Source organism: Eptatretus burgeri, chromosome 6, assembly GCF_056783735.1.
Source record: "Eptatretus burgeri isolate ZD-2024b chromosome 6, Ebu_testis_v1, whole genome shotgun sequence".
In the NCBI taxonomy this organism is placed as follows: domain Eukaryota; kingdom Metazoa; phylum Chordata; class Myxini; order Myxiniformes; family Myxinidae; genus Eptatretus; species Eptatretus burgeri.
Window position 1 is genome coordinate 100,020,364 of NC_140966.1, and position 12,847 is coordinate 100,033,210.

Genomic DNA, 12,847 nt, shown 5'->3' on the forward strand with positions numbered 1-12,847 from the left:
GTTTGCGGCTGTAAACACTGTAAAACTAAACGGTGTAAATGCAGAAAGGCAAACCTCAATTGTTGTGTATTTTGCAAATGTTCTACTTCATGTGATAATACATTAAAGACATTGAAAAGTTCAAGTTGAGAACAACTTCTCTGCAGAGATAACAATACAAATTGTTTAATCAAAATATTGTTGAGTTCTTAAGCACCGGTTTGGTTAAACCATCACATTGCTGAACTGGCGGCAGTCATGTTGGAAATTGCATAATGCGAGAGTCTAATCATTTATGCATTCCCTTTGTCCTGCAGCTTGAAAAGGCAAAATATCACTTTATCAATTCTTTTCATGCAAAAAAATGTTGAAATTTTGGTGATTTGAGTGTTGGAAACAGCCTTTTTCCAAAATGGCGACCATGATTCTTTTCAGGTGTCTTGTGTTTTCAGGTGTTGAAAATGTCCCATCGTGCAAATATCTAACCAAAATAATTTTGACATTTTATGTTCATAGATTACAAAAACTATTTGAAAATCCCTGCACATCAACTTTTTTGCGACACTTTAGGCTGGATCCAGGACTATAACTGTATGAAGATGTCTACGTTTGAGGTAGTTGGAGATTTGTTGTGTGGGTTGTGTAATTGTGTATTTTATTTGTTGGGGGATTGAGACGGTAAAATATCAAATGAGGTCATGATGGCAAATCAGAAAAGAATTGTAGTGTTGTATTGTGGTCATTCCTTCCTTCCTTGTTTGTTTTTTTGGGATTCCATACCTGTATGTTTTTTCCTTAAAAAACGAAAGTTTTTCTGACTTGTTTCACTCATTTCTCTAGATCTGGATGCCAATGATGTCAACATCAAGTAAATTATTTTAAGGGTGTTTACACAGGGAATCACCCAACCCCACCCCACTCAACGATCTATCTCTTCCAAGTCCCTTCCTGAGTTCCCTTAATATTGTTGTGGTTCCGGTTTTGGGCCGAGGAACGACCGCTAGATGGAGCAGTTGGGCCGTCTCCACCTGAACACCCGGAATTGAAGGTCGTCAGTCCGGATAACTCCGAAGTCGACGGGTCGCTTAATGGACTGTGGACGCCAATATTTCGACCGCGCGGTTAGGGTCTTTTTGTCTGATTCCAATTTACCTAATTATCCACGCGGTCTCGCTACCAGGGAAGCCACACCCTCGGCCGGCTTTGCCCGAACCGAGTCGCTGTTACCGACTTGGATCCGGCGTAACCGAGTGGGAATGACCAAAGCTGCGCCGGCCCAAATAACAATTTACGGCACAATCAGCCTCCCTAATTCTCAAGCCCGAACCATACTGGGTCAATGAAAGAAAACACAGACAACGAACTGGAACATTTAACAGTTATTTATTTACAAGGTAATAGGGAGGGAAACACAGAGCAGACTTAATCACGAATATAAATGCAGGCAAATGTACAATGGCAATGACTTAACAGTTCTACTTACAGACTGGCGCCACACACAGACACACACACCCAAAAAGAAATGGAGCCAGCTGGCCTTTATTGGACCCTGCAGCCACGGAGGATAGGCAAGCTGGGGGTCAGAGTCTGGTCGGGTACCTGGCCGCCTCATGCGGTTTTACCGACTCGCACTTGTGGAGCTCGGAGTCCATGGACAGGAACGGGGATCCCCAGCTCGAGCGCTCCAACACAACCCACCACGGTTGTGGTGACCATTGAATTGGAATCCAAAATCACATGACCATTTGCATTGTCAAAATAACAGCAGCACACGATGCTATCCTCTTCCCTTCTGTTCCCTTTCTCAATGTTATTCCAATTTCCAATTTCCTGCATCGCCAGTCTGTGTACATGTAATAAATAGATGCCTTATTAATATAAAAGGGTCACGTGATCACATCTTTTCACAAAAGGAGGAGGAACTGCATGATGTGTTTGAACAGGTGAATTTAGAATGCTCTTTTCAATAACTGATATAACCCCCTAAGGACCTCAATGAAAGCATCAGCAGACCATTCTGGGCCCTTTTACTTCGTAAATTACCCATTTTCTCATTCCTTACAAACCAGGTGGCCTTGCAATCCATGACAGACTTTACAGCAGACCATGAGTTTTATGGGAGTGTTTCACCCAAGAGTACAATACCCAAGAGAGAATGTCGCTTCCTTCTCTTGGATTCATTGTAATTGCTTCAGCCATTATTGTGCTCGGCTGGTTGACATTTGTCAATTCTGTGGATGAACAATTCGGCGATTTTGCGATCTCTCGATCTCGTACTTTAACAATGTGTTCTGGCATCTTTTTCATTCTTGTTAGTTATGAAAATGTTTGAGAATAGAAGATATGGCTTTTAAAGGCTAATGACCACTCCATAGTAGCTTTTCAGTTCGGTATATCATTTTGTATACATTTGATGGGGTGGCCAATTTTGTCCTGTGCCATCCTTACATTTGGAGTATGAGCGTATTCCATGATCATTTAAAATGCTTCATCTCCCTCAACTGTCCTTCCCAAACACCTATCTTACTGTAGCTTATTCTTCGAGCTCATTCTTGGATCATGTGCAAACCCATTCCTCCCGTCCCTTCACACTCATACAGAACTAGTTTAAAAAAAAAATGATATTCATCACCCTTCCCTCCATATTGTTCACAATGCAGTCTTTGTATCAACAAACTAAAGATCCCAAAATTAAACCCAGTGTATAGCAAGTGCAAGTCCGTGGCCATGAACCCCTTCATGCACCCCAACCCACCCAGACTTCTCCAATATTCTACCTCTCATCCATGCCTTACATCTCTGATTCCAACCCCCCCCCCCACCCATTACACCAGCCACATCCCGACAATGCTCCACACATCACCCCAACCAGATTTGCATGCTGCTGTCACCTCAGCTTCATGTACCCCCCAGCCCCCTTTGAACACTGGGGAATACGAAGATTTGAAGTGGCTGGACCTTCAACTCTGGTTACTGCAGCAACCTCAATTTGAATTGCCTCAAGGAAATGTTCATCTCACAAGATACCTCCGATTCCTCTGAACAATATTTATCACGAGTAAAAGCACAAATTGAAAGCAACTATATTGGGAACAACTCTTCAGTGCATACAACAATAACATAATTAGAATGAAACTTGAGAAGGAAACTTAACTAAACAAATATTCACCTCGACTCCAAAGTACATCATGTGATACAATAAACCTACTAGGTATCACTCTGACATCAAATTTATCCTGGAATCCACAAATTACACAAATAGCTAAGTCTGCCTCGAAGAAATTAGGAGTCCTTTTCATATGTTGAAGATTTTTCTCCTCTGAACAGTCGCTCCAACAATATAAAGGATTGATTCGTCCTTGTGTGGAGTACTGCTCTCACATCTGGCGAGGTTCCAGCTCCACATACTTTCTGGACAGAATCGAATCCAAAGTTATTCGACTTGTCAACTCTACCAGTGCGACCTCAAAACTCGACCCGCTCAAATTACACCGCATAGTAGTCTCTGTCTCTGTCTCTGTCTCTGTCTCTGTCTCTGTCTCTGTCTCTGTCTCTGTCTCTGTCTCTCTCTCTCTTTTTTTTCTCCAGATATTACTTTGGTTTCTTCTTGCAAGAACATGCTGCTTGTGTACCTCCACCATTAGCGCAAGACCAAGGAATACTCAACAAGTCGCTACATCACATGATTATTGTGTGGCCGTTGGCAACTCAAGGGTGGGCAGTTACAATGTTTGTTTCTTCCCCTCCACTGCCAAACTCTGGAACTCTTTACCTTCTCACGTCTTCCCAAACACTTATGACCTTCCCCATTCACAAAAAACAGATTTTTTTACTTTCTCAAAAACTCTTCGACTATTCTCTCTTTCCTTACTTTTCTCTCAATGCAGTTCTGTTATTTAAGGCTTGGCCTTGATGAGGAATATTTAGTTCGTGACTGAAGCCTTCAACATAAAAACAAACAAACAAACAAACCATGATGCGAGAGGATGATTTTTCTTCTGGACTTCAGACACGAGTGAAAATTATGGTTGTTGACGTGCATAACAAATGACACAATTGACGCTCATTTATGAAAACGAATAATTTTGTTTCAGTACGAAAAAAGAATACCTTGATCACACTCCAGGTTAACCTCATCTCTGAGATATAAAACACCACACCTGAACCTGTCATTGAAATGGTAAGAAGCATGTCATAATGGGTAATTGAATGAGTTCAGGGCATGGAAGTGTTCAAGAAATGAATTTCATTGTATATAACTGATATATTATTATTTTCAAACCAAGTCAAGCAAGGGTGATCACCTCATTATTGTCACACTCGACTTACAAGAAGGAGTTTCAGGCATAACTGCAAAGAGAGATTTTTTTTTAGAGCAGGAGACTTTATTTCAAGGATTTTGAATGCAAATTTGCTGTGACGATGATTATTTTGTGGTTTGGTCCTTAAACCTGTGTGGCAGTGTTATGTTTATACCTTTCTTACAATTTCTATTCCAATTTGAAGCACACAATGTTGTACTTACATGATGTCTGGTTTTCATATGCTGCAAGTATTCAATTGACTCTTATCTTGGTGGTCAAATGAGCTTGATAGCCCCTTCTAGTGCTTCTTTGATGCTTAATGTTATATGAGCTAGAAAAGGGTGCACACTTGTTACATGATCCTGATCATGGATTGATCAGTCCACGAGGAGAGAAATATGGTGTTTTGTGAGAATTTCCCATTATTGGGGTCTCTTGGAAAACACATACTAAATAGTCTGCACCATATGGAGACCAATAACCCTCAGGTACCACCTTCTAGACTCTAGAGCAGTGTTTCTCAAGGTGGGGCATGAGGATTCAGAATTAATTAATTAATATATGATCGCTTTCGAGAGAAAGAGAGAGAGAAAGCTAAGAGAAATCGACTGGAAATCACGAAACGTGGTGATTTAAGGCTGAAACTGACAAAATTGGTTCCTCGAATTAAACAAATATGCAGCCAGCGTCAAGGGCAGGGCTCCCATTGAAGTGAGTAGCAATTGAATAAAATTTGCAATAAAGTTTTAATAAAGCCTTTTGAATACATATGTAGTATATACTGTAGTGTCTCCAATCATGGTGGGGCGTACGATTTTTTTGAAAATCAAAGTGGGGCGTGGGACAAAAAAGGTTGAGAAACACTGCTCTTGAGACTGTTCTGTCTTACTCTTCCCTCAAGGACTTCAAGCAAGCAGTGCACTGTCATCAGTCTTCCTAAATTCTGAAACATCATCTCTTTACCCCCATTAACCTTTCCTAAATTAAGCATCTTTCTTGCTCATTTCAGTGTTTACTCCGCTCTTCCCTCCTCTTCTCTTGTTTCTTGATTCCCTTGATATTTGTCCCACTGTCAGTCTACCAGGACCCCACTACTGTAATTTTTACTTTTCTTTTTTGCACACCAACTTAAATTTTCATTTCAACTTTATTTATTGAGATCATCAACATTTGTTTGCACACCAAGTTACATTTTCATCACTGAAGATAATTTTACGAGTAGAATGCCTGCCCCAGAATGTTCCAAGAATGCAACACGTTCTTCTGATGCATGCTTTTATTTGGGTAGTGTATAGGCAACTGACAGCTCTGTATGCACAAAAAAACAAACAAACCTGGGTTACATGCACAAAGCAAAAAATATCTACTGCTTATAATTTAAAACACCTCACTGCCCTGGAAAACATGGGGACAGGAATACTGCACTGTAAATGGTGGACACTTGAAATACCCTCCCCCACCTGGAGGTGGTGCGACACGATACACATTTAGGCCTAAGTCACATTTTCCACGGCGGCCGTGGGGTCTACAAAATCTACGGCCACTAGCAATTATACGGCGGCCGCAGTATTTCCACGGTCACACAATGTAGCAGTCACATATGTTTTTATTTTTCGGGGAGCCGCACGGGGTATTTAGAAATTGTGGAGACCGAAAACGTGGGGGTGCTGTACGGTCTTTGATTTGATGTCGCACGGTGACCTTAGGGCATCCCTGCGGCGGCCATATAATTTTCAAGGCAGATGCAAGGTAGCCTCAAGGCGACCGCAAGGCGACCGCAGGGGGGCCCTAAGGCGAACGTGCGGTCAGATGGACGGTAACGAGTAGGTTACGAGTGGGTTAACGGAGAGTAACGAGTAGAAATAAAAAAAGTTATAACTCCGCGTTATAATTCCACGGCGACCCTACAGCCTGTAAAAGATAGCCAGACGGCGTAGGGCCACCTTGAGGCCACCGCAGAAACTCTGCGGCCGCCACACGTTTGTCAATTCAGAGGGCGTACGGCCGTATCCTCGCAGTAGAGCAAATGTGACTTCGACCTAACATAGAGAATTTGCACTCCCCCCCCTCCCAGCTCCACCCCATGCCCCCCAGGACCACCTGGAAATATAAAAACACCCCGAAATATTAATTGAGGTCATGCTGATCCTCTGTAGCAAGTATGGATGTAATTGGCCCAGAACTGTAGGAGTAGTGCAGCAAACAAACAAATGTACAAACAAACATGGGTCCGTGAATTATAGCAAGGATTCTGAAATATTTATACTATTGAGTAAAATCATAAAGTATGAAGAACAATTCAGGTTGAAAGGGCAGACCGTTTAAGAAAAACCCAAAAAACTAAAGTTGAAGCCCAAATTACATTTTCAGAAATGATTATTTTTTCTGGTGTAAACAAAAGAAAGAGTTGTTCATATTCTTGGTAAAAAAAAAAGAACAGTTAAGGAAAAGAAGAATGCAGAGCACTATAACGTTGAAGGTTTGCTTGATTCAAGAGATCTGACAACCATTGGTCTTCGTCTCACCTGTAAAATGCAGAAGAAAATGTTTCAAAAAAACGTCTGGTTTCAAAAAATTATAGAAAAAAGACTAATCTCAAACATCATAGATTTTATAAAATCATGTTTTCCTTTTTGCTGCAGTCTCATGATGTTATAATCTGTTGTCGTGTGCACCATCCTCACCAGATTATGTGAAACCAGAATCGAGGAAGTTCCCAACCAAACCATAGCCAATGCTCTGATGATTAAGCTATCAGTCATCCGACCCCCTACCTCTCCCAAAGAATCTTCTTTGACAGCAACTGATGGCGAGCAGTGAACATTGGACTGTGCTTCAGCAGTCTAACATCATCACATTGGTTATAAATCAGGATTACTACCAATTAACTCCTCCTGGGATACCAATTAAATATAAAAGTCAGTGCGAAACAAATGGAGGGATCACAACGATCACACAATGGCACCAACTACCGGATTCTCAGAATGAAGAACAAAGGGGCAAGTGAGGGCTTGTTGCACCCCGATCTATGTTGTGAATAATGGCAAAGAGAAGTTTCAATGGCAGGGTGATGGTGTCCTCGGTCCCTGACACTGTGCGTCCTTCTTCGGTGACAGAACACAGAGGAGAGAGAGAGAAAAGAAGAAGAAGAAGGAGAAGGAGAAGGAGAAGGAGAAGGAGAAGGAGAAGGAGAAGGAGAAGGAGAAGGAAAAGAAGGAGAAGGAGAAGGAGAAGAAAGGTGTGACCTCTTCAAGGACCAAGGCTGATCTGCATGCTCAAGCACATTCACTGCCTTTGTAAACTTTGGGACCATCTTCATTGGAGGCAAGTCCCATCATTGGCTGCCCGCTGCCTGTGGGTGTCACCATGTTAAAGGCCATAGCACCCTGTCACACCTTGACGTTTTAGCCAGCAATGGCAACATATAAAAATGTATGTAAAACGTTGGCGTACGCTGAAATTTTGATGTTTTTTAAAGTTTATGACGTATTCATAACGAGTTTGACTTATGCATAACGTATTAGTAATGTACACAGAACGTTTTAATCACATATAGATAACTTAGACAAACGAATGATTAGCGTGTTGTCGGCGTTCACAACCTATGCCCAACATAGTCTAACGTTTGCATAGCGCGCTGCACGTATCGCCGACGATCACGTGGCGTAGCCGATTAAAAAGCTGCCGCACGCCGATTCAAATCATAACCACCTGAGAATTGGAAGTGTCAACATCGCAGTCACACCTTGACGATTTAGCCAGCGTATGCCGACCTCTGAAAAATTTGTCTAAAACGCTGGCACATGTCGAATACGTTATGGGTAAGTTGTGTATACGTTAACAGCACGCTGAAAAACTGCCATACGTCGTAATACGCCTTGTACGTCGTGAAATTTCAAGCATGCTGAAAATTTTTACGACGTACTCGCCGTATGGCTCACACATTCCGCTACGCTGGGAATAAGTTGTCGGCACGATATGCGATCGTTGACACACGTCGACACAAGTTCCTTGTAAGTTACTCATAAGTCAAAACACATCGAGGTAAAGGCCCGGTCACACCTTGTCGTTTTAGCCAATCGATGGCAACGTATTAAAATGTATGTAAAACGCTGGCTTACGTTGAACTTTTGATGTTTTTTTTTAAAGATTCGGACGTATTTATAACGACTTGGTCTTATGTATAACGCATTGGTAACAGACACAGAACGTTTCGTTGTGTTATAGATAACTTATACTAACGAATGCTGAACCTGTTGTCGGCCTACACAACCGATGCCCAACGATAGTCGAACTTAGGCATAGCGCGTTGCACGCATCGCCGACGATGTCGTGACGTAGCCTATTAAAAGGCTGACGCACAACGATTCGAATCATAACTGCCGTAGAAATGGAAGTGTCAACATCGCGGTCACACCTTGGCGATCTTGCCAGCGTATGCCGACCTAAGAAAAATGTGTCTAAAACGTTGGGGCACGTCAAATTCGGTACGAGTAAGTTTGGTAGACGTGAGTAGAACGCTAAAGTACGCTATCATACCTCGTAGTAAGTAGAGTACGTCAAGAAATTTTAAACATGTTCAAAATTTTACGACGTACTCGGCGTATGACACACTTTCCGCATGCGATGGGGATAAGTTTTACACACGATATGTGGACGCTTACACACGTCCACAAAGGCTACTTATAAGCTACTCATAAGTCGAAACACGTCGCGGTAATGTCTTTTTTACGCGCAACTTATTTCTAACTTATGTTTGACGTGCTTTGAACCAATTCTTTACGTAGTCCCAACACACATCGACGTATGTAGACGTATTCCAATGACGTCTTCCGGTCGACAAAAAAAAATAAATGAACGTGTTTCTAGCTTACAACTGCCATATAAAGACGTGTTCCCAGCGGTTTTGGGAATTGGTATATAAAAATGCTGCTCATAAAAGGGGAACCCAACTGTGTTTTCGAGTCCTTTTTGAGTCGATGTCCATGTCAGCAGTAACAGGATCAGTATCAGTATCAGTATCAGTATCAGTATTAGTATTAGTATTAGTATTAGTCGTAGTTTGTTCATGTTTGACAGTAGTAGGTGAGTATGAGGGGGAGGGTGTGGGTTATGATGGATCGTCCTTGCGTTTAACGATTTAACGATTTAAATGATAAACTCAACGATTTAAATGGCTGCATCTCCACTATTGAAAGTAGACGCTTGCGCTCAACAATTGGATTTTTTTTTACACTCAACGACTTTTATACGGTACCACTCAGCTATTTTCATTGTTTACAATGAACGATTTAAATTGCTGTCACTCGCCTTTGTTTTTTGACGCTGGGGTTTGGAAATTTGAAGCGTTTCTTCTGAACGTGTTAAAACGCTCAAACTCGACTATTTTAAATAGACGCTGCCGATGGACAATTGGAATCATAGCCAAGCTAGACATCGAAGTGTGAACATCCTCGTCATGCCGAAGAAAAGTTTGAAGAATGCTGCAAATAAGTGTCCTGGCCCTGGCCGTGGACGCTGACGCAAGGACGATCCATTATACCGACGTCTTTCAGCCTATGAGTAACTTAAAAGTAACGTCTGTCGACGTGTGAGAACGATCGCGTAACGTGCCAACAACACGTTAATCATAGGTTAGAAATATGTTTCAGGTACGCTAAACATTACCTCGGCGTGTCTCAACTTATGATTAACTTACAAGTAGCATGTGTTGACGTCTGTCAACGATCGCAGACCGTGCATACAACTTGTGGCCAGCGTAGCAGAACGTGTGAGTCATACGCCGGCATACGTCGTGAAATTTCAAGCATGAAAAAATTTGAGGACAACCAAAAAGTACAACGTTTAAAGCCAACGTACAACGACGTATGGCAGTGTTTTTCAGCGTGCTCTCAATGTTATCAAAACTTACCCATAACGTATTCAACGTGTGCCAGCGTTTTAGAAAAAAAATTCAAAAATCGGCATACGTTGGCTAAAACGTCAAGGCGTGACCGGGCCTTAATGTTTAGCATACCTGGAACTTATTTTCTCCGTCAAGGCACATTTTCTTTTTTTCTCTTTGGCTCCATGAAGGCACGTGACGAAATATCCGAAGTTGTTGTTGTTGTTGTTTTTATTGATTTTATTTTTTTATTTTTTTAAGTCTATCACGAATTTTAAAATATATTCGGACATTTGCTTTTAAGTTTCGATGTCGACGTGACAATATCCTCAAACAGAAAATATTCACAGAGGAGGAACTAAGAATAAGACGAGCAAACTGAAGAGGCAAGCGGACGTGACGTAACGGCATGTGACGAAATATCGGAAGTTATTGTTGTTTTTTTGCTTTTAAACACTGCTAATACGCCATTATACGGGAGCTGTAAATTTGAAACACGTTCAGTAAGTTCTGTGGTCGTCCGGAAGATGTCAATCAAATACGTCTACATACGTCAATATGCGTTGGAGGTACGTTACACATAGATTCAAAGCACGTTACTCAGGTTAGAAATAAGTTTTGGGTACGCTAAGCATTACCTCGACGTGTTTCGACTTATGAGTAACTTACAAGTAACGTGCCTCGACGTGTGCCAACGATCGCATAACGTGCCTCGACGTGTGTCAACGATCGTGTAACGTGCCTACAACACGTTACTCATAGGTTATAAATAAGCTTCGGGTACGCTAACCATTACCTCGACGTGTTTCGAATTATGAGTAACTTACAAGTAACGTGTGTCAATGATCGCATAACGTGCCTACAACTTATTCCCAGTGTATGTGGAACGTGTGAGCCATACGCTGGCATACGTCGTAAAATTTCAAGCATGCTAAAATTTGCGGACAACCACAAAAGTACAACGACAAAAGCCAGCGTACTATGACGTATGGCAGTGTTTTTCAGCGTGCTCTTAACGTATACACAACTTTACCATAACGTATTCCACGTGTGCCAGCGTTTTAGAAAATTTTTTCATAAATCGGCATACGCTGGCTGAATCGTCAAGGTGGGACAGCCCCTATAGCGCCCGATGGGATGCCCCTGAACAAAAGTGCTCTGCCCACACCTCGAGCTCAATAGCATACTATGCCGCAATGGCTTGCGGAGTGCTAGCCAAAGAACCCATGATGTTTTTCTTCAAAACACTTTCGGTGTGCCTTGCCAGATGCCACAATTCCTCGTCTGGCCTCACCTATTAAAGGAGGTTGTACATGGTACAACGTTAATATATTTTGCTCTAATAATGGATGCTCACTGCCTCCTCAGTGCACGTTTTACAAGACAAATTATCTTTGAGAAATAACCTGATTCAAGGGGAAATCTAACCTACTTGATCACATTCACATGGCCGATGCTATTCTGAAGACAATCTAGCTATGCCCACCCTCTTCCACAAGACATTATAGACACAGAACAGAATGCATCGAATCCCTCACAAAAGAAACCACAGCAATTAATAAAGGGCAATTCTTATGACAAACAAAACTAACCCCCGGAAATATGTCAGCAGAGACACACAATCGTGATGCACTCGACCCAAGCAAGTAATAGAGGAAAGAACTGGGTATAGAAGGCTAAAGGCCCGGTCACACCTTGACGTTTTAGCCAGCGATGGCAACGTATTAAAATGTATGTAAAACGCTGGCTTACGTTGAACTTTTGATGTTTTTTTTTAAAAGATTCGGATGTATTCATAGCGACTTGGTCTTATGTATAACGCATTGGTAACAGACACAGAACGTTTCGTTGTGTTATAGATAACTTATACCAACGAATGCTGAACCTGTTGTCGGCCTACACAACCGATGCCCAACGATAGTCTAACTTAGGCAGAGCGCGTTGCATGCATCGCCGACGATGTCGTGACGTAGCCTATTAAAAGGCTGACGCACAACGATTCGAATCATAACTGCCGTAGAAATGGAAGTGACAACATCGCGGTCATACCTTGGCGATCTTGCCAGCGTATGCCGACCTAAGAAAAATGTGTCTAAAACGTTGGGGCACGTCAAATACGGTATGAGTAAGTTTGGTATACGTGAGTAGAACGCTAAAGTACGCTATCATACGTCGTAGTAAGTAGAGTACGTCAAGAAATTTTAAACATGTTCAAAATTTTGCGACGTACTCGGCGTATGACATACGTTCCGCATGCGATGGGGATAAGTTGTACACACAATATGCGGACGGTTACACACGTCCACAAACGCTACTTATAAGCTACTCATAAGTCGAAACACGTCGCGGTAATGTCTTTTTTACGCGAAACTTATTTCTAACTTATGTTTGACGTGCTTTGAACCAATTCTTTACGTAGTCCCAACACACATCAACGTATGTAGACGTATTCCAATGACGTCTTCCGGTCGACAAAAAAAATAAATGAACGTGTTTCTAACTTACAACTGCCATATAAAGACGTGTTCCCAGCGGTTTTGGGAATTGGTATAAAAAATGCTGCTCATAAAAGGGGAACCCAACAGTGTTTTCGAGTCCTTTTTGAGTCGATGTCCATGTCAGCAGTAACAGTATCAGTATCAGTATCAGTATCAGTATTAGTAGTAGTTTGTTCATGTTG

At 41.9% G+C, this 12,847-nt stretch overlaps 1 protein-coding gene across 2 annotated transcripts in view; it reads right to left on the reverse strand.

Annotated features, from left to right (window-relative positions):
- Positions 1-5,541: 5,541 nt before the first annotated feature.
- Positions 5,542-12,847, reverse strand: part of LOC147025453 (interferon-induced protein 44-like) — a 59,954-nt gene continuing 52,648 nt past the window's right edge. For both annotated transcript variants that reach the window (XM_085886447.1, XM_085886446.1), the window contains one exon: positions 5,542-6,808. In XM_085886447.1, coding sequence (XP_085742573.1) covers positions 6,774-6,808 — 35 coding nt within the window. In that variant the 3' untranslated portion in view covers positions 5,542-6,773. The remainder of the gene's footprint in view (positions 6,809-12,847) is intronic.